Source organism: Globicephala melas, chromosome 9, assembly GCF_963455315.2.
Source record: "Globicephala melas chromosome 9, mGloMel1.2, whole genome shotgun sequence".
In the NCBI taxonomy this organism is placed as follows: Eukaryota; Metazoa; Chordata; class Mammalia; order Artiodactyla; family Delphinidae; genus Globicephala; species Globicephala melas.
The window spans coordinates 70,988,333-71,016,328 of NC_083322.1; the positions used below are offsets into that span (position 1 = coordinate 70,988,333).

General features: G+C 36.4%; 1 protein-coding gene across 1 annotated transcript in view; it reads left to right on the plus strand.

The window, feature by feature from the left end:
* Positions 1-27,996, plus strand: part of HDAC9 (histone deacetylase 9) — an 812,002-nt gene that overhangs the window by 716,254 nt on the left and 67,752 nt on the right. Inside the window, exon 24 of the mRNA XM_060304692.2 lies at positions 18,561-18,694. Coding sequence (XP_060160675.1) covers positions 18,561-18,694 — 134 coding nt within the window. The remainder of the gene's footprint in view (positions 1-18,560; positions 18,695-27,996) is intronic.

The following is a 27,996-nucleotide window of genomic DNA, read 5'->3' on the forward strand; positions in this document are numbered from 1 at the left end:
CCAGATTCTGCAATTTTAACTCTTTTTGGTAAATCTGTACTGACACTTTAAGGGAGGAGCAATAGACTAGACAGGTGCATATCTGAAGTGTATTCCAGCTTGACTCCCAGCCTAGTGTATCTGTAATGGTCTTTAGTTTGAAAATTGGTTGCCTAATTTCATTACAGACTCTTTTTTAAAAATTTATTATTTATTTATTTTATTTATTTTTGGCTGCATCGGGTGTTGGTTGCAGCTTGCGGGGTCTTTGATGAGGTGCACAGGCTCTTCATTGTGACGCACTCGGGTTTCTCTCTAGTTGTGGCGTGTGGGTTTTCTCTCTCTAGTTGTGGCGTGCAAGCTCCAGGACCTGTGGGCTCTGTAGTTTGCGGCACACAGGCTCTCTAGTTGAGGTGGATGAGCTCAGTAGTTATGGCGTGCGGGCTTAGTCGCCCCGCGGCACGTGGGATCTTAGTTCCCCAACCAGAGATCGAACCCGCATCCCCTGCATTGTGAGGCAGATTCTTTACCACTGGACCACCAGGGAAGTCCCTCATTACAGACTCTTACTGAAAGACATCCATGACCTCCCAGTTCTAATGATTCTGGAATTACCAGCAGATTATGCTCCTTCATTTATTCTGATATGTAGTCCAGACTTTGGACTAGCTGGACTCCAGCTAGTGCCCAAAGTCCTGAAAACTCTTCTTTATCTTTGATCTACCCATTCTGACACTGGCCTCTGCTTAGTTCACTCTGTCAACATTCAGTGCTACAGTCTTGTCATCTTTCAGGTCTCTTAAGTGCCTTGAAGTATTTGACCTAAAAAGCCACCACGCTCCCTGAAACACTCTGTTTTTGCCACATTTTAGAGTATCTTATGTAAGTTGGATATTGGGCCTCATTGTGCCTTAAGATGCAAGACCTCTAGCATGATCTAGGGAAGACTCCTTTTTCATGTTCCACATCTCCAGCTCGGGAAAGCAGGAAAAAAGTACAGTATAAAAATCATGATGCAGTGTACTCTGGAATATTTCATTCCTCCCCCCCGCTGCCCCAAAATGATAGTTATACTCATATACTGATGGATATGTGAGGAAGTTCCTATTTTCATCTACCTGTAATTCAGTTAATGATTTTTTTTAATGGCAGGTGGGAAGAGCCTATAACAGACCAAAAGTACTTTGATAATAAATATTTAAAATAAACACTTTTCGGTTTCATGTTGGCACGTTGGCAAGTTGAATCATGGCATTTGTAAAGATTGTATAGGATTCTGGCCACAATTGCACTACAGATTTTCTACCACAATGTTGGAGAATAGGCTACTATTTTTTTAAAGAGCTACCTTACTGGTCTTACTAGATTCTCATGGGTTTTGCTAAATACTATACTTTCCTTTGTAAATGTTCTTTAAATATTTCAATTAAATGGTGATTTATTTTAAAAATCAGCAATAACAAATGTGTAATAGAAGCCAAGTATTACAGAATGCTTAATCTTTGACAAATACATTCAGAGCCATTTCATATTTATTTAACATACAATTGCTGTCTAATTTAATCTAAATTAAATGGTTGCTTGAAACCTATAATTCAGAGGCTTCCTGAATCTCCTTTTATGGCAAGAAAAATAAGAAATCATCAGTTTTGCCCCGAGGGTATAAACTTATCTTTTAAAATCAGGTATTTTTTTTTTTAATTAAAAACCTGGGTTATTTGGGAAATGGAATTCCAAGGAAATGTTTTTGGCAATGAGAGTTATGTCCATTGAGACATGGGTTCGAGCCCTGGTCCGGGAAGATCCCCCATGCCATGGAGCAACTAAGCCCGTGCACCACAACTACTGAGCCTGCGTACTGCAACTACTGAAGCCTGTGTGCCTAGAGTCCGTGCTCTGCAACAAAAGAAGCCACCTCAATGAGAAGCCCACGCACCGCAACGAAGCGTAGCCCCCGCTTGCCACAACTAGAGAAAAGCCTGCGCACAGCAAGGAAGACCCAACACAGCCAATAAACAAATAAATAAATTTATTTATTAAAAAAAGCAATTAGTCATGAAGTAACCACAAGGACACGTATAGTAGATAAACTTTTTGGCAGTAGTCACTACAAGAATTGCCATGACCATCATTACCTGAGCTGGATTTGGGGAGTGCCATCATGAATTAATGCTATAACCAACGTTGAAAAGCAAGCTTAGTTCCAAGGGTTAATTTGAAAAGAAATTAAGGGTTTTAGCAGGGGGGCAAGTAATATCTTTCTTTACGAAGTGATAATATCAGAAAATCAAAGTGGATTTTTTTTTCCTGAAAATCAGTTTTTATGAGTGTAAGTTAAAGCTTGATTAAGAAGAATGGGTAACAGTCATTAACTTTTGAGGAGTGTTATTCAGGCACAGTTGGTGCCGTGACTGTAGCATTAATACATTGAACTAGTACTCAGTATGTGGATTCAAACACAGCTGAGAGGTTTGAAGGACACGTGCTGGAATCAACAAACCACTTACTTATTATAGCTTTGCCACTGGCTGTGTTGCTTGGGCAAGTTAATTTCTTTTTACTCATTCTCCCACTTGGGCAGTTGTGATGATTAAATGAGATAATGTGTTTCAAACACATAGCATGGTACCTGATGATGGTAGCTCTCACTAACATTAGTTTCTAAGTGATGTAAGGAAAGGGACTGTCTTTGTTATGCTTAAAACTATATCCTCATTGGCCAGCACAGTTCCTGTATTATACTTTCACTCTGTAAAACTAAATTAATGAAATTGCTTACAAGTTTCATAGAACTGTGTAAGAAACAGTCTGTGACAGGGACTTGAGTTTTCTTTGTGGCTTGTTGTATTTCTTTGGACCTAAACATTTCCCCTGGCTGCTCCCCCAGCCAATCTTTGAGAAAGATTTTTTACATGTACTGGCCACAGTATTTTTTTTAAAACATTAAGAAAGGAAAATAGTTATTCTGTAGTTGGTATATTATAAGAGCATGACATTTTTCAGGGCTTTGCTTTTCTTTACTTTTCTTCAAAAATTGCTCTCCAGTATCACCATGGGCCCTGAATCCAGAAAGTTGGGTATTGTAATTTAAGAGTGTGGACTCCAGAGCCAGAAGGTTTAAATCCTACCTTTGCTGTTTTACCTTGGACAATGTGCTTTAACCTCTCTGTGTTTACTTCCCATCTCTAAATTGAGAATAATGGTAATACCTCTTTCATATCTCTCTGTGTGTGTGTGTGTGTGTGTGTGTGTGTGTGTTAGCTGTGTTGAACATTAAATAAGTTGTAAAGAGCCTACCCTGCAATAAGTTCCACATACACTTTAGCTATTAACACACATTCATCCAGGTCTATAAAGTCAGCTTCAGGTCTGTCTACTATTTATACATCAGTCATTTAATTAACATACTGAGAATGCCAAGCACTGTACTGGGCATTGGATATACAAAGCCAGGCAAGATGTGGTCCCTGTTGTCTAGCAGTTTATAACCTCGTAGGGTGAACTCACAAATTAAGGACTATAGAGAGAAATCAGTGTGAAGGGGGCACATACGAACAATTCTGCATTGCCCACGGGGCTCAGGATGTTGCTTACACTAAATTTAAAAGGTGAGTAGGAGTTAGCTGGATGTGGACAGGACATTTCATCAGTGGAAGCTCAGAACTGTGGGCATTGTTTGGTTGCTGTGTTCATCAAATTGTATAAATAGTTACGTCAAGGGAAGAGTAAATGTGGGGATATGACAGAAGATGGGGCTGGAGAGAGAGACCATGTCTTGCAGGCTTTGAATTTAATCCTGAAAAATGTGAGAAGCCAACGACAAGTGGTTGGGCGGCTGGTGTATGGAGGTCACTGCTCTCTGAAAGTGAGCCTAGAGTTTTCTGCTGGGATGCTTGCCCATCTCCAGGCCCAGAGTCTTCTAACTTGTACACTCTTTCAGCTGTATAAGCCCTCCCATAGTTCCTTGAGCACAAGATGCGTTAGTTGGAAAAGGCTTGCAGTGTCCAATTTGACGTGGCCAGCGATCATACAGAGCCCTTGGTTCTTTAGAAGAGTTCACAGTTCTCGAAATCTCTCTGCCCAGAAAAGGTCACCTAATTTACATAAACCCGGGTTCATCCAGGACTGGGATTCTCCTGTTCTTTTAAACAAAGTGACCCACAGATTTTGGCTTTGGTTCAGGGTAACAGAGAAGCTAGCAGCACTGACTCTATTTGAAGTATCTCATCATGACTGAAAATTCATCATAACCTTATTTTCTTTTAACAACCCACTTCTTCCAGATCCAGCAGACACTTTGTTCAGGCATTGTCAAGGTATGTGTCTTATTCCTCAGCATACTGGCAATTGGCACTTACTTGGGGAAATGGGTGGAGAATAGCGAGGACAGATGAACCCTTTGGGCACATGGTGACATGCATTGGTTACTTCATCTTATTCCAAGTGAAAAGCAAACATGCTTTATGTGTGTGGGTTTTTTAAAAAATTATTTGGGGCTCTTCTCACTTATTTTAAACAGGCAGTAGGGTCAGTGGTTAAGACCTCAGAGTCTAAAGCCTGAGTCCTGACATTACTATATTGTAGTTGTGTGACCTTGGGAAAGTTACTCAACTTCTCTTTGTTTGCCCCTCTAGAAAGTTGGATACTGTCTGTAGCTACCTCATAATGTTGGTGTGAGGACTGAATGAAACATCTGTATGAACCCCAGGACCTGTCACAGGATAACTATTTTAGAATTATTCATTGTTGTAGTTACCATTACTATTCCAACTTTCCTTACACTTTCACTTTTACCTCATGAACTGTTATATCGATTTATCTTACGCCTATAGCATATTCAGGGATATGTGAAAATTTATTAACTCAAAACACCATCCTTTTTTAAAATTTTTATTTATTTATTTATTTGTTTATTTATTTATTTGTGTCTGTGTTGGGTCTTCGTTGCTGCCCGTGGGCTTTCTCTAGTTGCAGTGAGCAGGGGCTACTCTTTGTTGTGGTGCACGAGCTTCTCATTGCGGTGGCTTCTCTTGTTGTGGATCATGGGCTCTGGGTACACAGGCTTCAGTAGTTGTGGCTCACGGACTTAGTTGCTCTGCGGCATGTGGGGTCTTCCCAGACCAGGGCTCGAACCGGTGTCCCCTGCATTGGCAGGCAGATTCTTAACCACTGCTCCACCAGGGAAGCCCCACCATCCATTTATTACCTCACGGTTCTGTTAGGTCACAAGAACTGGGTTCTCTGCTTCTGGTCTTACAAGGTTGATATCAAAATATCAGCCAGGTTGGCTCCTTATGCTGGAGGTTGTAAGGAACAATCCTCTTCTGAGTTTATTTAGTCCCTTGCATTTGTAGAACTGAGGTCTCCATTTCCTTGTTGGCTAGAAGCTACCAACATTCCTCCTCACATTGTCCCTTACATTCTCAAACCATCAGTGGTCCATCAAGTCCTTCTCATGCTTCAAATCTCCCTAACTTCTTCTTACAACACCAACTAGAGAAAAACTCCGCTTTAAAGGGCTCATGCGGGACTTCCCTGGCGGTCCAGAGGTTGAGACTCTGCGCTTCCACTGGAGGGGACATGGGTTTGATCCCTGATCTGGGAACTAGGATCCTGCATGCTGCGTGGCATGGCCAAAAAACATTTTTTTTTTAATTAAAAAAAAAATTGAAGGGCTCATGCGATTAGATTATCTTAGCCAGCCCCCTCCAGTTCCCCCTGACAGTGCCTGAAATCTTCCCTTTGATTTACTCAAAGTCAACTGAAACATCTTTCTGCCGCACCACAGGAGTATACATTATATGCACAGATTTCATCCACACTCAGAGGAGACTGTATTATACAAGAGCAAAAGTTATTGGGGGTCATTCTGAGATTTCTGCCTACCATACTATCCAATTGAAATGGAATTAAGTAAACTTAAATAGAATACATTCATTCCATATTCATTCATTCTTTCAGTAGCATGTACTGAGCATCTACTATGTACCAAGCTAGGTGCTAGATTTGAATGTATTAATTCTGGCAATTTATTTTTTAGAAAAAATTTTAAAGAGTAGGATTATCTGGAAATATGGGTTCCTGTTCTCCAAACTTATTTTTCCATTCCCCATTTTGCTGTCTGGAACTGTAATATATATGGTCCTATGTGAGCATAACTGAGTAATTCTACAACTAAGTTTACTAGTAGAAAAACCAAATGAATGAAAAAAATGATACCATTTAGAATACTTTGCCTGTTTACCTAAGAGAGCTTCTGAATTACGAAGAGGGCTGATGGGCTGGTGAGGAAGTAATAGTTATTGATATTGCCTAGATGTGAAGCGCTGGGTGGGTGCATTTTACATATATTATTTCACTGAAACTAACCAACATGACTGTTCCTGTATCAGAAGTGGGAAGCTGAGACAAAGATACACAGATGCATAACACTGCAAACGTTTGAATATGTCCTCTATTATCTTCTGAGTTTCTTCTAAACAGATGTATGTCTTCCATCTATTAAGCTTTATAAAAATATGTTTATTTTATAACAATTATCTTTCTCTATGTCAAATTTTATTTATCCGTGTATGTGCCCCTTATATGTAATTTCTCTGGAAGCAGGAACTATATCTTATTCATCCACGTATTTCCCTAGTTATTGTTAGAGTGTGTGTTCAGTAAATACTGGTTGAATTTGAGTAGTGCAAAGTACTGTAATGGGATCATCACTGCTTAGCATGAGTCTGTCCTGCTCTTGTTCCATCCCACTTGGCCAATTTTGCGTGAGCATCGATGAGAGAATAGATCCCATGTGTTTAAAGCATTATTGAAAACAGCAGTAAAAGCTAGTGATTGGCAAATCAAATTGCAGTTGGGGTTTGGCAAAAACAATTTTGTTGAGGGGTGGGAAGGAATGGTCCTATGATATCCAAAAGCATTTTCTAGGGATTTTTATCTCCTCACTGGTTTTATATTTGTGTATTTTAAGGGAAATTTAATTCACATGTTTCTGGATCATTTACACTTAACACACCAAAGCAATGATTTGTAAAAGCCATTTGGTGTCTAGGAACTCTTTTTAAAGTTCCTTTTGAACTGGAAATCATGTCTGAAAAAATGGGCAGTCTTAATATCTATTAGGTTGGCTGAATAGTGGGAAATGCTTTGGGTTCTCACCCCAACTCTGTAGTTAACCATTTGCCTTGATAATTGACCTTTCTGAGTCTTAGTTTCCTCAACCTTAAAACGAAAGGATTGGAGTATTTAATCTTAAAATTCATTCCTAGATCTTAAGTTCTATGGTTAAACTCTTTTATTCAAAAATATAAAAACTGAATACCTGCTATGTGCCAGGTTCTGTTCAATGTATAGCATTTATATATATATTGAGGTGGCTTTTTATGATTAGATACTTATTTCAAATCTGTGAGGTAGAATAAATAATCCGTAGTTGTATTTACAGGTGAGAAAACTGAGGTTCATGTATTCGAAGTATAAGATTTATATTTAAAACTGTGGCACATAGTAGGCATTTAGTAAATAAACTGTTGATTTGTAGATAGATGGATCGTGGATGGACAGACAGATGGAAGGATGGATGGTCAAAATGCCAGTCAACCATTCTTGCCATTTTATTCTCAGGAATTCCTGAGGATAAATATTTTTAAATTTCATTTTTCCAAAATACTGGCATTGAAGTATTCTCTTGCCTCAGATTTTGTTTAGGATACAAACCAACTATTCATTTGTTTTCAAAAGGTGCTGAGAATATAAAGTTACTTCCTGGAGCATCACTGGCTGGAACAGTAAAAGGATTTTTACTGTACTTGAAAGTGCCTTCTTTAAAACATATGCAATATTTATAGGGCTGCTTGGAATAAGCCAACTGAAAGATTTAATGATAATAATCTCCTTAGTTCTTCTAAAATTGATTTCCAGTTTCAATGAACTTGAAAAGAGTCCTAGGACATCAAATAAATAAAGATCTTAATGTGAAATGAATCTTCAAAATATGTTCATAAATTTACATTTTAAACATGACCAGAAAATATATACCTTTCCCATTATTAAGGTGACGCTTTAATGAAAATTTTTCATTTGCATGAAATAAACCTTTTTTGGCTACAGATGAAAGGATTTTATGGTAGCGACAATGGTTTTGTGAGTTAAATGATCCCAACATCATCAGGAACGAATCACAAGTGCCTACCATATGAATTACAGCATCATAATTCTTAAAAAGGTATTTCTGTGGAGACCATTCTTCCCGTCTGCAACAATCAGCTTCTGCTTTGAAGTCCTGCTAGGGAGCCTCACAATACATGAGCCAGCCACATGCTACCCAAACTTCTCTCTCAACTTGAGTTTGACTGCATTTTCCTAAAGAACAACATGGTAACTTAATGACTAAGGGGTTTAGAGAGGAAAATGACTACAATTTTTGTAATTACACTTTACCGTATGTTCATTCTTCAGTTGATCTTTCCTGGACATAACTACGGAAATTTTGCCAGTGGATGTGCAAAATTAAATTGCAAATGAAAACGGGACAAAAGTATCTGACTCCATTGATCCCTACTATATTGAATTTGCAATGAAGTCTTCACAAATATTTTAGGACCAAATGAAACTAACCTGTTAAAAAATGAGTAAAACTGTTATTGAGGCTTCTTTACCATATCAGAAAGAGTTACAAAAATTACATAAATCAGTAACGTATTAGGTGTCAATATTTCTAAAGAGACTGTCACTGCTGCTCACTCTCCACTACCTCTGCTAAATGGCACCATGGGGTGGGGGATTGCCTCTATCATTCTTGCTTTGTTTACTTGAAGCTTTCCTAGGCAGACATAGGAAAGAATAGTGAAGAAGCACTTGTAGTGAATGGGAGACTGATATCAGAAAAGTTAGGAGATTTACAAGTAGAAGTGAAATGATTTCTAATCAGTCATTTTGTGTCACTATTTCTTTATTAATCAAGTGAATCATGACCCAGGTACCTACCTTTCTTGGGGCTTGGCTGCTGATTCTAGAGTGTGATTTTTATAGGATGGCAAAATAGCAATGGTTAACTACACTCTAAGTTAAAGAGAAGTCCCTCTTCAACCTACAGCAGAAGTCCCTCAGTGTTGGCCTCCCTAGAGAGTTCTGATACACTACACGTTTTCAATTTCATAATAAAAACAGACTTTCTAAGAGTATCTCATTTCTCTGAGCTTCTATAAGAATGTTTCAGTTATCCACAACAGGCATTGCTGAACGCACATGAATGGAGTTTATAAAGTTTAGGAACTTCATTCCCATCTTGCCATCGTGTGCTTTACTATTTGTGTTCTATCTCATACTCTGGTAAAAAAGAAAAGTTAGCATTAAAAAAATGCAAACCTCTTTTCATCCTATAATATACGTAATAACACTAGAATCAGATAAGTGCTTCAAGCATACAGGAGGATATTATTTGCAACCTTATATATAAAGCTGAAAACTAGTAATAATTTAATATCTAAAAACAGAGAATTAGTTGGTATATTAATACATTTAGAATGATATTGCAGAGTATATGAAACATGTTTTCCACTATATTTGTATTTGTAAATGTAAAATTAAAAATTACAATATGATCCTGTTTTATTTTAAAAATACACAAAAACTATAAGCATGAAATACCACAAAAGTGGGATTGGCTATTTCTGATTGGTAGGACTGGATTTATAATTATATAAATTATAATTATTTTATTATTATTTATTAAAAAATATATAATGTATAACAACATATATCATATTTGTTATATATTACATAATTTTATTTGCCTTTTTTTTTTCTATTTTCTATTTCCATATTTTTCACAATGAACATGTGTTAATTTTTCTTTTGAAAATAGTTGTTTTCAAATGGAAATTAAAATAAAGTTAGGGTTGTTTCCTTGCACTACCAATATTCTGGGAACTATTTGGGAAACATTAGGGAGAAGCATATGAGACATGCCATTTTGAAGGGTGAATCCTTTTGTGTCCTAATGGCTTAGTTATGAAATATATATCTAAAGTTTAATCTTTGAGGCTTCCTAGAGCAACTTTTCATTTCAAACAATTTCTCCAAACTTAATAAAAATGCTGACACGATATGACTTCTTTAGCAGAAATGAACCCTCATAGAATTTCGGGAAATCACAGTGAAATTGGTCATTTGAAGCACTACCATATTTACTGCTTAGTTAATATTCTTTTCAGAAGCAACAAAATTAAGTTTGCTTCCACTGAATCAGAGGATTTCTAGCTGAAGATGCCCTTGCAATTCTCTTCCTCAGTGCTGTCTCAGTCTTGGTAGTTACCAGTTCAGTATGTTCGGTCATCAAAAAACAAAAAAAAGATTTGTTACAGTGTACCTTCCTTCTTATGCTTATAATAACGCTGATTTAATTAAATTAATGCTTTTTGAAACAGCCAGGTTATATATAGTATTCTTTAGTGTAGTGGCAGTAGCAGTAGTACAGTAAGTAGTAGGGATAGTATTTTGTTAATGCCTCATTCTACAAGATTTTCTCAGAAGAGCTTAAGGTGCCAACTTTCACTTTGAAAAATATTTCTTAGGGTATTCTGTCACAGTCAATGCACATGGTAGGGACAACTTCTGAGGCTGATTTTCACTGAATATGTATCATTTCCAGTCACTAACCTGATACTGCCCATCTTGCTGCCCCAGGCAACCAGGCTCCTCCCTAAGTACCCCACCCTCTAAAAAAAATTCAGAAACAAAAGGTATATGTGGACCTTAAGAACCCAGTTGCACCCCATTTCATATCTGTAATTGCTTGAGCTCAACATGCACTGTGTTATACAGACTTACTTTCTCACTTGATCGCTTCTTTCCCATCAACCCTCACACTCCAGACACTCGAACCTCCTTGAGGAAAACCTTGCTGGCGCTATGCTCTCTGCTATAATTTTTCAGCTGTACAGGTTCAGTTTGTTGTGACACGTAGGATGAACTTCTGTGCTTTTGTGAAGCTGGAAGTAAAAACCATTAAATGAAACTTGTAATTATGCCCATTAAAATTATGTTACAAAACCTCTCAAATAAACACACATACACGCACACATGCACGCACCACTGAGTCTTCTTTTTCTCATGTCCAGAAAAATAATACCTTGACATTGGTAGCCACACTTAGCTTTTCTAATCCCTCTTATATACGTACAGCAGTAATGGACACAGTAGAACTCAGGTTAATAGAAGTAAAATGTTGTTCTTAAATTTCTTACTTTGATGGGAAGAAAGAGCTTAGGCCTCGTAGAAATTTTATTTCTTTACTTCACTTGAACGTTTTGTGCAAGGATAACTCAGAGTTCAGCTGCCTCAATCTGTGGCTCCAGAGATCACATGGGTAACATGTGAATGGGAAATAAACCCTGTAGGTAAAAGAAAGAGGAATTTGGATAGAGATCAAAGATTAGCTTCATTCCATTCTTTCCTTCCACTTTTTACTATCCCCTCTAAATTTGGTATTTTACGGGACTTTTTTTTTATTCCCAAAGGAAAGAGTGAACTTAAATCAGATTTGAGACTTTATCCCTCTCCCCACCTCCTTTTTTTTAATCCATGTGATTTGATTCACTCAGTAGTAACTTTAGATAATTGAATTCTCAATTGCTAGGAACCTTCAGTATGAAAGATGTGGCATACAGGCTTGATTTATTATTATCTCTTTTTAAGTTATCACTGTAGCCATGGTTTAGGTTACAGGAAAAGCTGTTCAGAATATTTAACAATATGATTAGTAGAAATATCTGTCTGTGAGTATTAGGAATATTTCTTGCTCATTTATCTTCTAGAATAGAATTACTTACTATGTGCTATTAACCCTGACTTAGGCCAAGTACGTTTCTAAGCATTAGGATCAGGACTCTGTATTACACATTTTCTGTAAGCTTACCGTTCTTTTTATAGCAGTCAGGTAAGAAGGTGGAGCTTAATGTGTTCAGCCTCATTCCTAAATGGCCTGTGGAAAAGATTCTTATTGGTATCATCATGAGGTCCATAGAAGTGAAAAACACGATAATGCTTAAAAACAGTTTTCACCTGGGCTTCCCTGGTGGCGCAGTGGTTGAGAGTACGCCTGCCGATGCAGGGGACACGGGTTCGTGCCCCGGTCCGGGAAGATCCCACATGCCGCGGAGCGGCTGGGCCCGTGAGCCATGGCCGCTGAGCCTGCGCCTCCGGAGCCTGTGCTGCGCAACGGGAGAGGCCACAACAGTGAGAGGCCCGCGTACCGCAAAAAACAAAACAGTTTTCACTTAATTTTTAAATCTTTTTTAGAATAGTTTTTGCCAAGTATTTAGAAACATAGGGTAATTATAAAGTGAATATTTTGACTTCCATCAAAATAGTAGCTAAGTGGATAGAATCAACATTGAAGTGCTGCAAGGTAATGGGGAAATGAACTCACCTTGTTCATAGTTAACCTCAAGTGCTAGACCAGAGCTGAAATTCTGGACCGCTCTGGTTTATTGAGTGGATATCTCAATGCATTCCAAGGATTAAGATGATACTATTTCATTGTTCTAAAATGGAAGCAACTTAGTTTGGTTTTAGGGTCTCATTGCTTGACAGTTTTATAGACTTGCATTACTTCTACCAACCTTATCCTGAAAATTTACTTTCTTTTCAAACAGAAACCCACAATACCTAAGAGAAGAACAAGGTCAGGCTTGAGAGCAGCCTAGGTAGGCTTGCAGACCATGCATTTCCACATTCGTGATAATTCTTTCAAGTTTTCATGGATATAGAAGTATTGTAAATATTATAAGTATTATATAAATGAGGGAGAATGAAATAGTCTTGTACTTAGAATGGTTAATACAAGAAGCTAAAAATTTGAATTAATGTAAACACTGAAAAAATGAGTAACACTATGGAGACAAAAAAGATCATTTGTTTGCAGGGATTGGGGGGCAGAGAGGAGGGATGAATAGGTGGAGCACAGGGAATTTTAGGACCTTGAAACTAATCTGTATGATGCTATAATGGTGGATACATGACTTTATGTGTTTGGCAAAGCCCATAGAACTATACAACACAAAGAGTAAATCCTGGTCATAGACTTTTGTTAACAATAATGTATCAATACTGGTTCATCAGCTGTAACAAATGTACCACACTAATGCAAGATATTATTAATAGGGGAAACCACAGCAAGGGGGTTGGGTAGTATATTGGAACTCTCCGTGCTTTCTGCTTAAATTTTCGATAACCCCAAAACTGCTCTTAAACAGTCTATTAATTTTGTTAATGTTTTGGTTTTTTCCCTTCCAGTTTTTTTGACATATAATTGATATACAAGCATTGTATAAGTTTAAGTGTATAGCATAATAAATTGACTTATATAAATCATGAAATGATAATCACAGTAAGTTTAGTGAACATGTATCATCCCATATATGTAGATATAAAATTAAAGAGATAGAAAAAAATATTTTCCTTGCAATGAGAACTTTTAGGATTTACTCTCTTAGCAATTTTCATATATGACACACAGCAATGTTAATTAGATTTATCATGCTGTACATTACATCCGTAGTACTTATTTATCTTATAACTGGAAGTGTGTACCTTTTGACTGCCTTCATGCAATTCCCCCTCCCCCTAAACCCCACCTCTGATAACCACAAGCCTGATATCTTTTTCTCTATATGTCTGTTGAGTGCATTGGGTCTCATGTGTCTTTTAAAGCCAAAAGACTATCTTTAGAATTATGTTTGAATTCCTTTTTCTTTTTTGTGTGCGTATCTATTGTAGATTTTTGGTTTGTGGTTACCATGAGGTTTATATATAGCAATCTAAATATAAATATGATTATTTTAAGTTGCTGATCTCTTAAGTTCAAACACATTTTAACAACCCTGAATTTTAACTCCCCTTCCCATGTTTACTGTTTTTGACATAATATTTTACATCTTTTTGTTTTGTGCATCCCTTAAGTACTTATTGTGGATATAGATGATTTTACTTCTTTGGTCTTTAAACTTTCCTACTAGCTTTATACGTGGCTAATTTACTACCTTTTCTATATATTTGCCTTTACCAATAAAACTTTTCATAATTTTCATATTTCTAGTTATGGCCCTTTCTTTTTCACATAGAGAAGTCCTTTTAACATTTCTTGTAAAGCTAGTTTGGTGGTGCTGAACTCTTTTAGCTTCTCCTTGTCTGTAAAACTTTTGATCTCTGCATCAAATCTGAATGAAAGCCTTGCTGGGTAAAGTATTCTTGTTTGTAGGTTTCTCCCTTTTATTACTCCAGGATCAGCAGGTGTGTCTGACTCAGGCTCCTTTCAAATTACTGTTTCTGCCCTGGGTCCTGGAGAGTGTAAGATTTTGTGTGTGCCTTTAAGAGTGGAGTCTAGGGACTTCCCTGGTGGTGCAGTGGATAAGAATCTGCCTGCCAATGCAGGGGACATGGGTTCGAGCCCTGGTCTGGGAAGATCCCACATGCCGAGGAACAACTAAGCCCGTGAGCCACAACTACTGAGCACGCGAGCCACAACTACTGAAGCCTGTGTGCCTAGAGCCCGTGCTCCACAACAAGAGAAGCCACCACAATGAGAAGCCCATGCACCGCAACAAAGAGTGGCCCCCACTCGCCACAACTAGAGAAAGCCCACGCGCAGCAACGAAGACCCAATGCAGCCTAAAATAAATAAATAAATACATTAATTAATAAAAAAGAGTGGAGTCTATTTCCCACAGCCCTCTGACTCTCCCCAAAGTAATCCCCACTGCCCTTCAGAGCCAAACTTTCTGGGATCTTGGCTTCCCAGTGCAGGACCCCCAGGCTGGAGAGCTCGATGTGGGGCTTGGACCCCTTGCTCCTTGGGGAGAACCTCTGTAATTGTAAGTAGCCTCCTGTCTGTGGGTGCCCACCTAGGAATATGGGTCTTGACTATACTACATCTTTGCCCTTCCTACCCATCTCATTGTGGTTCCTTCTTTATATCTTTAGTTGTACATCTTTTCTGATATCCTTTTAGTCTTTCTCCTCAATAGGTGCTCTGTAAATAGTTGTAATTTCTGTGTGCCCATGGGAGAAGGTGAGCTCAGGGTCTTCCTACTCCACAATCTTGGCCACTTGTTTTCAACAAGTCGATTCAGGAACTTGTGGGCCGCTGAGCATGTGAGGATCTGGGAGCCCAGTCCAGATGTGTTATGCTGTAGCAACACATCTGTTAACTGCTTTAAAAATATAATTGTTTTAAAAATTAAATGTTTATGTCCTGCATGTTCTTAAAGCCTATTAAAAAAATGAAATGCCATATTGAACACATGGTTGTTTTTTAAAAAATTATTTATTTATTTATTTATTTATTTTTGTCTGTGTTGGGTCTTCGTTTCTGTGCGAGGGCTTTCTCTAGCTGCGGCGAGCGGGGGCCACTCTTCATCGCGGTGCGTGGGCCTCTCACTGTCGCAGCCTCTCTTGTTGCGGAGGACAAGCTCCAGACGTGCAGGCTCAGTAGTTGTGGCTCACAGGCCTAGTTGCTCCACGGCATGTGGGATCTTCCCAGACCAGGGCTCGAACCCGTGTCCCCTGCATTGGCAGGCAGATTCTCAACCACTGCACCACCAGAGAAGCCCAAACACATGGTTTTATATATTTTCATTTATCCTTTTTTTTTTTCAGTAGTGCCTGAAATTGAGCAGGTTGATGAAATGTTAAAATTTTTTAAATATTAACTGAGAGACATTTACATTTGGCAATATGAGTGACTGCATATACTGAAATACTCCTACATGAAAATATCAAGACTACTCTTTTAAGTTTATGGATGACTTCCAAAAAGATGAAGAAAAGTGAGCAAATACTATAGCTGGTGGCCACCCTGGGCTATCCCAAAGTGTTCAGTTGGCGAAAGCTTGAACATTAATAGACTACTGCATACTAGAAAGGGGAGTCGAAGCTTTGGGTCTATGAAGGGAAGGGTTTTGATTGGAGACCAGAATAAAAAAGGGAATGTCAAAGGGCCAACTCTAAAGAAAAGGATAAATAGGAGAAAAGGAAATACTGCTGAATAAAACAACAAATTGATCTTAGCTATGGCTATCAGTAGAAGGAATTTCAAAGGGAATGGAAAGGGGAAAAAAAACTATATTTTTTTCTATGTCAATTTGTAATCGTTTGGGGGTCCATATTTACATTATCTGTGCATTAAAAAAAAAAACAGCCCTTGAGTCTAAAAATTTTAAATTGATCTTGGTTGGTAATGTTTCAGCCATCCAGCAGAAGCAAACAAAATCACATTCAACTCAGGTTTCAAAGATAAATATATCACATTCAACTCAGGCTTCCAAGCTTTCTCACATATAAAGTTCTGATTAATATGAGTGCAAAAAAATTCAAAAAACAAAGGAGAATTAAGACATCATGAGGCTGAATCATCAGAAACAAAAAATAGTAAAACTAAGCCATAAAGACTTCAAATAGCAGATACAGAAAATAAAATAATTATGCCTAAAGAAATAAAAGAAAGAAATAAAAACATGAACCAAAAGTAAGAAAATATAAAAATGACTAGGAAGTTATGAAATATAACCAAATAGAACATCTAGAATTGAACAATGTAATCACTGAAATTAAAATATCTGTAGAAGTATAAATAGCAGATAAGATACATCTGGAGAGAGAAAGTCTGGAAGATAGATCTGAAATAAAAGTACACATAATGCAGGACAGAAAGAAAATATGAAAGAAAACTTCAGAGATGTTGAGGATACAGTAACAATGACTACATCTAATTGGAGTGCCAACATATGATAATAAAGGTAATAAATAACTTTACTGAATAAATTTGAACACAAAAGATAGAAATTTCTAGAAAAATATAACTTACGAAGATATTGAAAACACAAATAGTCCTCTAATCCCTAAAGAAATTCTCAATAGATAAAAATCTTCCTCAAAGAAAACACAAGAGTCAAATGGTCTTACAGAAGATTTCTACCCAACATTCTAGGGTCAAATAATAGAAAAAGAGGGTCTGACCATAATAAAATTCAACATGGTCAATAAAAGAATGGAAATTTATAGATTAACCCCTTTCATAAACATAGGTGAAAAAAAATTCTAAACAAAGCATTAGTCAAATCCAGCTTTGTATAAAAAAGATAATATATCACAACCAAACTTATTTTATTTCATAAATTCAATGATGGCTAAATATTTGAAATATTAATGTAACTCACAACACTATGAAATTATAGGAGAAAAACCATCCTATTTGGTATAGTAAAATAATTAAATTCAACATCTGTTTATAATAAAAACTCTAATTTGGAGTAGAAATAGAAAGGTTCCTCCTTATACTGAAGGAAACCACGGTAAGATGCTATTATCATTCATCCACCCAGTTGGCAAATCATACCAAATGGTGGCAAGGATGTGACTAAACTGGGATTCTAATATATACTGCTTCTCAGAGTGGGGATTGATAATAGTCCTTTGGAAATGATCTGGTATTATTTAGCAGGTTTTAAGTCATGACAATTTCACTCTGCTCTTGCACATGTACACCAGAAGACTGGTATAAGAATGTTCATGGGGCATTTTTTTTTGGCCGCAATACATGGCTTGTGGGATCTTAGTTCCCCTGACCAGGTATGGAACCCCGGGCCCACGGCAGTGAAAGCGCAGAGTCCTATCCACTGGACCTCGAGGGAAGTCCCATAGGGGCATTTTTTTGTAATAACACAAAACCTAAATATTTGTCAGCAGGAGAATGGGTAAATAAATTCTTCTATACTTGTTAAATGGCCTACTAGACAGCATAGGACTGTAGCTACATGTATCAACAGAGATGAGCTAACAAAATGTGTGAAAAGAGCAAGGTGCAAAAGTATAAAACCATTTTTATAAAGTTCCAAAATAAGCAAATTAACAATGGAAACAAAGGAGTTATAAACATAAACTCAGGATCCTGATTTCCCATAGTGAGGAGGAATTATGTTGTTAGAGAGAAGCATACAGGGGGCTTCAAAAGTATTTTCCTTAAATTGGAAGGTGAGTGACCAGGTGTTTTTCATATTACACTTTATAACATAAATAGATATTATTTTTTGCATTTATCAACTATTTCATAGTAAAAGAATGTCTGTAAAATCTAATGTGATAGTTAAGTACTTTGAGGTGATATATAGAAAACTTCCTTTTATAATGAAGGCAGATGATGGAAACAGGAAAGAAATATTAAGGAAACGGAATTCTTTACCTTATTAACAGCGAAACACTATTCAAGTTTTTCATCCAGGTACACATAGAATGTGTTGTGAAAGGCAGTAATGTGCACTGGTGAAGAACCAAAACGACTGTTGTAAATCTTAGTTGTGATACTTCTTAGCTGTGGGATCTTGGGTTTTGGTGCCCTCATTTGTTAAATAGAGATACTAATAGGACCTAATTTATCAAGTTATTGTGAGTATTAAACAAGTGAGCACATGGGAAGTGCTGAGAAAGGACATATGCAGAATAAATGCTCAATCAATATTAGATTCTAGTGGTCAGTTAACTTTTAATTTATACTTTGAAATGTTCTGTTTGCATTATGTTAGGCTTTGGTCATTTGACGAAGCAGTTGATGACACTGGCTGATGGACATGTGGTGTTGGCTCTAGAAGGAGGACATGATCTCACAGCCATCTGCGATGCATCAGAAGCCTGTGTAAATGCCCTTCTAGGAAATGAGGTAAAAAACTAAAAGTACAAAAGAGTAGGTGTAAAGGACCAGGAATGTATGCATGCATATTTTTTGTCTTTTTTAAAATCACGTGAACTCAGAAAACACAATGGAGCCCTTACAATTTTAAGGAAGAAGGAAAGCCTTGGATAAGAAAAGTTTACATGTTCTCATGGTATATGCTATAACTTTTGCCCAGTTATGGAACCATATAGTACTCCCCTTGATCAGGTTATTGGCAGACGTCAATAAATAAGTAAAGATAACCCTTGGGAGGAAATGGTTTGTATATCGATCCGGCTAATGAGCAGTGAAACATTGAAAAAGAAATAACTCAAAGAAAAGTTCTCTTAATATTTTCTGTAGGATTATGTCAGTTCAGGGGGGAAAAAAGCTTTTGAAAAATATTTTTTCAGCTTTATTAAGGTATAATTGGCAAATAAAGTTATAGTACATATATCTAACATATACAGTTATGATTTGATGTGCGTATACATTGTAAAATGATTCCCTCCATTGAGTTCATTTAACACATTCATCACCTCACAGTTACTTTTTTTTTGATGAAAATACTTAAGTTCTACTCTCTTAGAAAATTTAATTATACAAGACAGTATTATCAGTTATATTCACCATGTTATACATTACATCCTCAAGCCTTATTCATCTTATAAGTGAAAGTTTAAAAACATTTACCAACCTCTCCTTATTCCCCCCACCACCCAGCTCCTGGCAACCACCATTCTACCCTCTGTTTCTATGAATTCAACTATTTTGTTTGTTTGTTTTTGGTTCTACATAAGTGATACCATGTAGTTTTTCATTTTCTCTATCTGGCTTATTTCACTTGGCATAATACCGTCCATGTTCATCCATGTTGTCACAAAAGACAGAATTTCATTCTTTTTTTTAAGATTGTGAAATATTCCATTGTATCTGTGTATGTGTATGTGTGTGTATTACATTTTCTTTATCCATTCATCTGTGGATGGACACCTACATTGTTTCCAAACCTTGACTATTGTGAATAGTGCTGCAATAAATCTGGCAGTTCAGATATCTCTTTGAGATAATGAAATAGTGATTTCATTTCCTTCGGATATTTGCCCAGAAGTGAGATTCCTGGGTCATATGGTAGTTCTCTTTTTAATTTCTTGAGGGACCTCCTGCTGTTTTCCATAGTGACTATACTACCAAGAATGCACAAGGGTTCCCTTTTCCCAACATCCTTACCAGCATTTATCTCTTCCCTTTTTGGTAATACACGTCCTAACAATATGTGAGGAAGTATCTCATTATGGTTTGATTTGCATTTTCCTGATCATTAATGATGTTGAATACCTTTTCGTGTACATGTTGCCATTTGTATGTCTTCTTTGGAAAAACACATATTCAGATCCTTTGCCCATTTTGAATTGTGGTATTTGGTTTAGTTTGTTTGTTTGTTTGTTTTGCTATTGAGTTGTATGAATTCCTTGTATATTTTGGATACTAACTGCTTATTGGATATGTGGTAAATACTTTTTCCCATTCCATGGGTTGCCTTTTCATTTTATTGATGATTACCATTGCTGTGACAGGAGTGGGTATCCTTATCTTGTTTCTAATCTTAGAGGAAAAGTTTTCAGCTTTTCAATATTGAGTATCATGTTAGCTGTGAGTTTCTCATATACGGGACTTATTATGTTGAGGTACCTTCCTTCTATACCAAATTTATTGAGAGTTTTTTTCATGAAAGGATGTTGAATTTTGTCAAATGCTTTGTCTGCATCTATTAAGATTATTATATAGTCTTTATCCTTCATTTTGTTGATGTAGCTTATTGCATTTATTTATTTACAGATGATGAACTACGCTTGCATCCCAGGAATAAACCCCACTTAATCATGGCATATGATCCTTTTAATGTACTGTTGAATTCACTTTGCTAGTATTTTGTTGAGGATAGTTGATCTCTGTTCATCAGGGATATTGGCCTGTAATTTCTCTCCTTGTAGTGTTCTTTACTGGCTTTGGTATCAAGGAAATGCTGACCTCCAAAAATGAGTTTGGACATCTTACCTCCTCTTCAATTTTTTGGATGAGTTTGAGAAGGATTGGTATTACTTCTTCTTTAATATTTGATGGAATTCACCAGTGAAGCCATCTGATTCTGGACTTTTCTTGGTTGGGAGGTTTTTGATTACTAATTCAATCTCCTTACTAGTAATTTGTTTGTTCAGATTTTCTGTTTCTTCGTTATTCAATCTTGATGCGTTTTTTGTTTCTAGAAGTTTATCCATTTCTTCTAAGTTATTTAATTTGTTGGCATATAATTTTTCATAGTAGTTTCTTATGTTCCCTTGTATTTCTGTTATGAATTGTAATGTCTCCTCATGCATTATTAATTGAGGCCTTTCTCATTTTTTCTTAGTCTAGGTAAAAGTTTATCAATTTTATCTTTTCATAAAACAAGCTTAGTTTTATTGATTTTTTTCTATTGTCTTTTTAATCTCTATTTTATTTATTTCCACTCCGATCTTTGTTGTTTCCTTCTTTCTACTAATTTGGCCTTAGTTTATTCTTCACTTTTTAGTTTCTTGAGGTGTAAAGTTAGGTTGTTTAGTTGAGATCTTTCTTTTTTCTTAATGTAAGCATTTATCACTATAAACTTCTCTCTTAGAATGGCTTTTGCTGCATGCCATACGTTTTGGTAATTTGTGCTTCCATTCTCATTTGTCTCAAGATTTATTTTATTTCTTTTGATTTCTTCTTTGACATATTGATCGTTCAGTAGCGTGTTGTTAAATTACTATCTATTTGTGAATTTTCCAGTGTTTTCTTGTCATTGATTTCTAGTTTCATGCTATTGTGGTCAGAAAAAATAATTGGGATGATTTCAGTCTTTTAAAATTTGCTAAGACTGGTTTTGTGGCCTACTGTATTATCTCTCCAGGAGAATGTTCCATGTGTGCTTAAGAAGAATGTATATTCTGCCGCTGTTGGATGGAATGATCTGTATATGTCTGTTAGGTCTATGCCATCTAATGCAGTTTAAGTCCAGTGTTTCGTTATTGATTTTCTATCTAAGCTGTCCGTTGTGTTATATCCTCTTGGTGAATTGACCCCTTTTTCATTTTATAATGATCTTCTTTGTCTTATATTACAGTTTGGGGGTTAAAGTTTATTTTTTCTGATATAAGTATACCTGCCCTGCTTTTTGTTTCCATTGGCATGGCATGTATTTTCCATCCCTTCACTTTCAGCCTGTGTGTCCTTAAACCTGAAGTGATTCTCTTGTAGACAGCATGTAGTTCAGCCTTGTTTTTTTAATCATTCAGCAACTATATATCTTGACTGGAGAATTTAGTCCATTAAATTTAAAGAAGTTATTGATATATATGGGCTTACTGTTGCCATCTTGTTGTTTCCTGGCTGTTTCGTACTTCTGTTTTTCCTCTCTTGCTGTCTTCCGTTTGCATTTGTGAATTGATGATTTTGTGTAGTGGTATGTTTTGATTCCCTTCTCTTTATCTTTTGCATATCTACTATAGGTTTTTGCTTTGTGGTTACCGTTAGGCTTACATAAAACTTCTTATAGTTTTAATAGTGTATAATATTTTAAGCCAATAACATTTTAATTTTTAATGCTTAGAAAAGCTCTACATTTTTATACTTTCCTCCCACAATTTATGTTTTTGATGTCAAAATATACATTTTTTATACTGTGTAATCATTAAAAATTATTGTAGTTATGGATTATTTTTAATACTTCAGTCTTTTAACCTTTACACTAGAGTTATAAGTGATTTACCCACCACCATTACAATATGAGTATTCTGAATTTAAGTATAAAAATATATATATGTATGTATATATATACATGTATGTATATACATGTATGTGTGTGTGTATATGTATATTTATAATATATACATACTTTACCACTGAGTTTTATATACTTTTATGTTTTCATGTTACTAGTTAGCATCCTTTAGTTCAGCTTGAAGAACTCTCTGTAACATATCTTGTAAGGCAAATCTACTGGTGATGAACCCTTTAGCTTTTGTTTGTCTTCAAAACTTTCTCCTTGAATTCTTAAGGACAGCTTTGCTGGGTGAAGTATTCTTGGTTGGCAGTTTTTTCTTACTACACTTTGAATATATTATCCCATTCGCTTATGGTCTGCAAGTTTTTTGTTGAAAAATCCACTCATAATCTTAATGAGATTCCCTTATATGTAACAAGTTGCTTTTCTCTTGCTGCTTTTGAGATTCTCTCTTTGTCTTTAAGTTTGACAATTTAATTATAATATACCTTGATGTGTGTCTCTTTAGATCCATCTTATTTGGTATTCTCTGGGATTCCTGGATCTGGATGTCTGTTTCTTTCCCCAGGTTAGGATAGTTTTTAGCCACTATTTCTTCAAATACACTTTCTGGCCCTTTCTCTCTCTTCTCCTTCTGGGAAACCTAAAATGTATATGGTGGTCTGCTTAATGGTGTTCATTAAGTCCTTTAAGCTATCGTCATTGTTTTTCATTCTTTTTTCTTTTGCTGCTTTGATTTGATGAGTTTCACTGCCTTGTCTGAGTTCCCTGATCTTTTCTTTTACTTGATCTAGTCTGCTGTTAAACTCCTTTATTGAATTTTTCAGTTCACTTATTGTATTCTTCAGTTCTGTGATTTCTGCTTGGTATTTTTTAATATTTTCTTTCTCTTTGTTGAAATTCTCACTTTGTTCATGCATTGCTCCCTGACCTTGGTGACCATATTTAGGACTGTTATTTTGAATACTCTGTGGGGTAAATCACTTATCTCCATTTCACTAAGATTAGTTTCTGGAGATTTATCTTCTTTTGTTTGGAATATATTCCCCTGTTTCTTCACTTTCCTTGACTTTCTTTGTTGGTTTCTGCACATTATAAAAACACCCACCTCTCCCAGTCTTGATAGACTGGTCTCATTAGGAGAAGAACTTTGTCTATCAGCCCAGCCCAAGCTCCTGGTTACCTCTCAAACTTTTGTGATTGTCCAAGCCACAGTCTTCATTGTTAGTGGCTCCCAGTAGTTGAGGGTGTGCCCAGACCTATAAGTGTCCATAAGGCAAGAATCACAGTCAGCACCTAGAAGTAGGCTGATTAGAAGCTGACTGGAAAGTATGCAGTCAAACCCCTTCCAAAGAGAAACTGTGAGATGGAAATTTTTGCCTTTCCTTCTACACTGAACTCAGGTGTGTTGACATGAGGGGTACTCCTGTGCCCATTTAAAACTTACTTCTTTGTTTGCTACAGTCCTATGGGACTAATAAACACATACTCTATTAGCTGTCAGAGCTAGGTGATTTGGGGTCCCATCCTTCAGGTCGCAACCATAAAACTTGTGGTGCTAGATATGTGAACAAGCTCCTTCCATGGAGACACTTGGTGACTTGGTTTTATTGTTGGAGGGAACCAGAAGAAGAAGGCAGGAGAAGTGCCCACCAGCTATTGAACGCTCTGGGGAGAATCACAGTCAGCATCTTGATGTGAACTAATTAGAAGCCAGACCCCTCAGGCAGCAGCTTGTAAAGTATGTAGTCAAATCCCTTGCAGAGAAAGACTGGGAGATGAGCATTTTTGCCTGCTCCCTCTGCACTGATCCTTGGGAGGATAGCTATAGTATTGATGGTAAGTGCTCACATACTTAAGAACTGCTTTTTTGTTCGCTATGGTCCTATGGGACTCAAGAAACCAAGCCCTGTTGGCTTTCAGAGCTAAGTATTTTGGGAGCCCCTTCTTCTGGTGGGAGCCTTAAAAGTTGGGGTGCTAGATGTATAGTCCAAACCCTTCACTCCTCAGGGAGAAGGTGGGAAATGAGTGTTCATGGCAAAAGTGTATCTAAGAATTTCCCACCCATTTTGATATGGGTATTTTCTCATTTGCTCAGTGTGTAGTCGTCACTCAGCTAGTTTCTTTCAAGGGAATTGCTCTGTTTGTAGCTATACATTCAGTGCATCCATGGGAGGAAGAAAATTCAAGAGCCTCCTGTGTCACCATCTTGGTCTGGAGTCTTAAAAATATTTATAAACTCTTTTTTTCGGTCACCATTTGTAAATTCTTTCAGCTGAGAGATACATACTATTTCCATCTTACAGATGGTGATATCGAGTCTCAAAGAGGTTTGAGAAATCCATTCAAAGTCATGCAGCCAGAATGCAATAGATCCAAGACCTGAACTTGAATTTACATTGCCAAAGGTCATTCTTTTTTCTTTCACATCACATAACTAAATTGCAACATATTTTTCTGACTACTCTGGAGAAGACTTCAGATCAAATTACCATTAGATTCACTTCCAGACCATGGAAAGCTTTTGGACAAATTAATTGCAATTCAACAAATATTTCAAAGTTCATATGCATTCATTAATATCATCATATCAATTCATTTATTTTTCTAGTGAATGTACAGAATGTTACAGCTACTTTATATATTTTGCCTTTTTTCACAAACTCAAAATATTACTTTGCTTATAAAATAAACATATACAAAATCATTTTAAAAATCTGTAATTCATACTGTTCTTTAAAAGTAACTCATGATGGGCTTCCCTGGTGGCGCAGTGGTTGAGAGTCCGCCTGCCGATGCAGGGGACACGGGTTCGTGCCCCGGTCTGGGAGGATCCCACATGCCGTGGAGCGGCTGGGCCCATGAGCCATGGCCGCTGAGCCTGTGCGTCAGGAGCCTGTGCTCCGCAACGGGAGAGGCCACAACAGTGAGAGGCCCGTGTATCTCAAAAAAGTAACTCATGTTTTCACCTGCAGTATTTATGAAGGGGAAAAAGTATATTTTCTTCTGCACACTGAACACGTAAGTTTTATTGTCATTATCTTACAAACCTATGATGTTTCAATATGATTATTGTGCTATATTTATTTAAGTAAATATGTACATTTTTAATTTGAAGGAAAATATGAGACAGAACACTTGAGCACTGCTCAAGTCTTTACTCTGTTGTGTAATATTAGCACAGTAACTCAAAGGATGTAACTATCTGGTGATTAATGTTGTTATTAGTGGACTGCTAATTCATATCACACACAGGTCATGGTGTCTAAGATTTTCTAAATATTAGAATATTTCTGAGATTCCTATGAACAAATAACATCAAACAGAATGTTGAGGTTTTATTTTTTGGTTTTTTTGTTTTTCATTGAAATAAGGGAGTGCAAAAAATGAATACTACTTCTACCTTATCAGTTAATGTTGGGCTGTTCTCTCTGCCTACCAGATAACGTATTTTGCATATTCACCTATATTCTCAAATTACTTATTTCATTTTAAATATAGAAACATTTTAAGGAAGTAGATGGTTTTAATATTTGCATGCAAAGGCTTACACCAGATGTGCAGAAAATCACAGTATGGTGTGGATTGTGGCTCCATGGATGATTGACCTGCCCAGAAAGAAATGTTACCCAGTTGCAAAAGCCAACTACTTTTCCAACTATGTGAAAAGAAATTATGGATTTCACTGGCTCTATTTGAACACATTCATTCAAATGACATTCTATCTCTGTGCTCTTGTAATCTCTGCACTTGGCCCACTCCCTTCTTCCAAGGGAGGATTTCCAGTGAAGATGGAATAATTTTTCCTGTGGTCTCTTTCTTTAAAAGATGATTGTATTTCAGAACAGATGCAAGTCAGTTGTATGGAGTTACATGTTTTTCTTAATTTATCTGAATTTACTGAAAAAGCAAAATGGATGTGTTTTGTACCTTCCTTCCCTTGTATGCTCATTTGACTAGGATGTCTTTGATCACTTTATTATATAAGCTATACCTAGAGGTCAAAGACACTGTTTTCGTAGAACAATTACTGACATTAGAGGGATGTCACCTAATTTAAAGTTTGAGACCTATGCCTTTTCTCTGTGTTTTTAGAAAGACCAGGCTTGAAATAGAGGAAGGGCTAAAAGTACCATTGGCCAATCTTAAACATGCCCACGTGTGTGTATAAATGCTAAAAATTCCAGTAAGTGATAAACTAAATGATTTTTTTGGGCTACATTGACTATTTAATCAATTTCAATTATCTGGATGTCTTATAGTAAATTTGATTTAGTTATTATAATACCCTAAATGCTACCTGTTCCTTTTCATTGGCTGTCTTCAATTACACAAGCACAATCTAAAATTTGTTCATTATGAACTAAACAAGAGAGATTTAGGTAATCTATGTCTTTCTTTTTTAATTGAGATATCTTAGGGATATAAGCAAAAATATAGATTTTTCACAAAATACTTTAAGGGTAACAGATGGATTTGGTATATTGAACTTTGAAAGGTAAATTTTGGTGTGTCAGGTCTATCAATACACAGAGAAACAAAGCTAAGAGAAAGAATGATTTTTTAAATGAAAAATGGAAGAAAAATACATATGTGTTGTACATTATAATTCATTTGAAAAAAGGAAATGAAAATGTAATACTTGAAACAACATATGAAACAAAAAGTTCTTCTCTCTTTCATTGACAATATAATTTATAATCCATGGCCTGGTTTTCTGTATTTTTTTCCAGTTCAAAGGTCATCATGACTAATAGCATCACTACACTGAAGTTTGAAGTTTCATTCCCTTAGAAAAACTAATATATAAGGCATAGTGCTTGTACCTCACCATTGAAAAAAAGTGCATACATGTCGTTTTCATAGTAGTATGTGGTAGGCTCTAGGTAAGAAAATAAAAAAGGATGTCTTTCAGGATACCAATTATTGCAATTTTAAATCCCATTTTCCTTCCAAACTCCCTTTTCAAGTGATTAATAGGGCAATTATAACTTATTATCCGGGATTTCACTTTTACAAATAACAAAATGTAGTAAAGCTTGAGCTTAAAACATTGGCAGAACAGACACTGGCTTCTCAACACTGAACATGCAATTGAACTCAAATTAGGAAGGTCAAGAAGGGCTTTTTTGAGAGACTCTGCACTTTGTCAGATGTATTTATTCATGTGCAGAGGATTTAGAGTTCATAAACATTTTGCCAGTTTTTTGAATGCTATTTCTTTTCCTTGTTGTTCTTGGCCAGGCCATGTCAATACAGCAGAATGCTGCTTCATATGGCTTATTATCAGCAGAATAATATGTATTACATAACCCAAAGGGATTGTAAAATCAGCAGGAACTCTTGGCTCTGCATCTCAATGTAGATACATAGATGGGTACCACAAACTTGATTTTTTTAAAAAAACTAAGTTATCTGAGTGTTACACCCAAAATAGGCATTTCTTCTTTTTAAATATTTTTTTATCATGAAAGTGATCTAGTTAGCAAAACATCTCTTAACT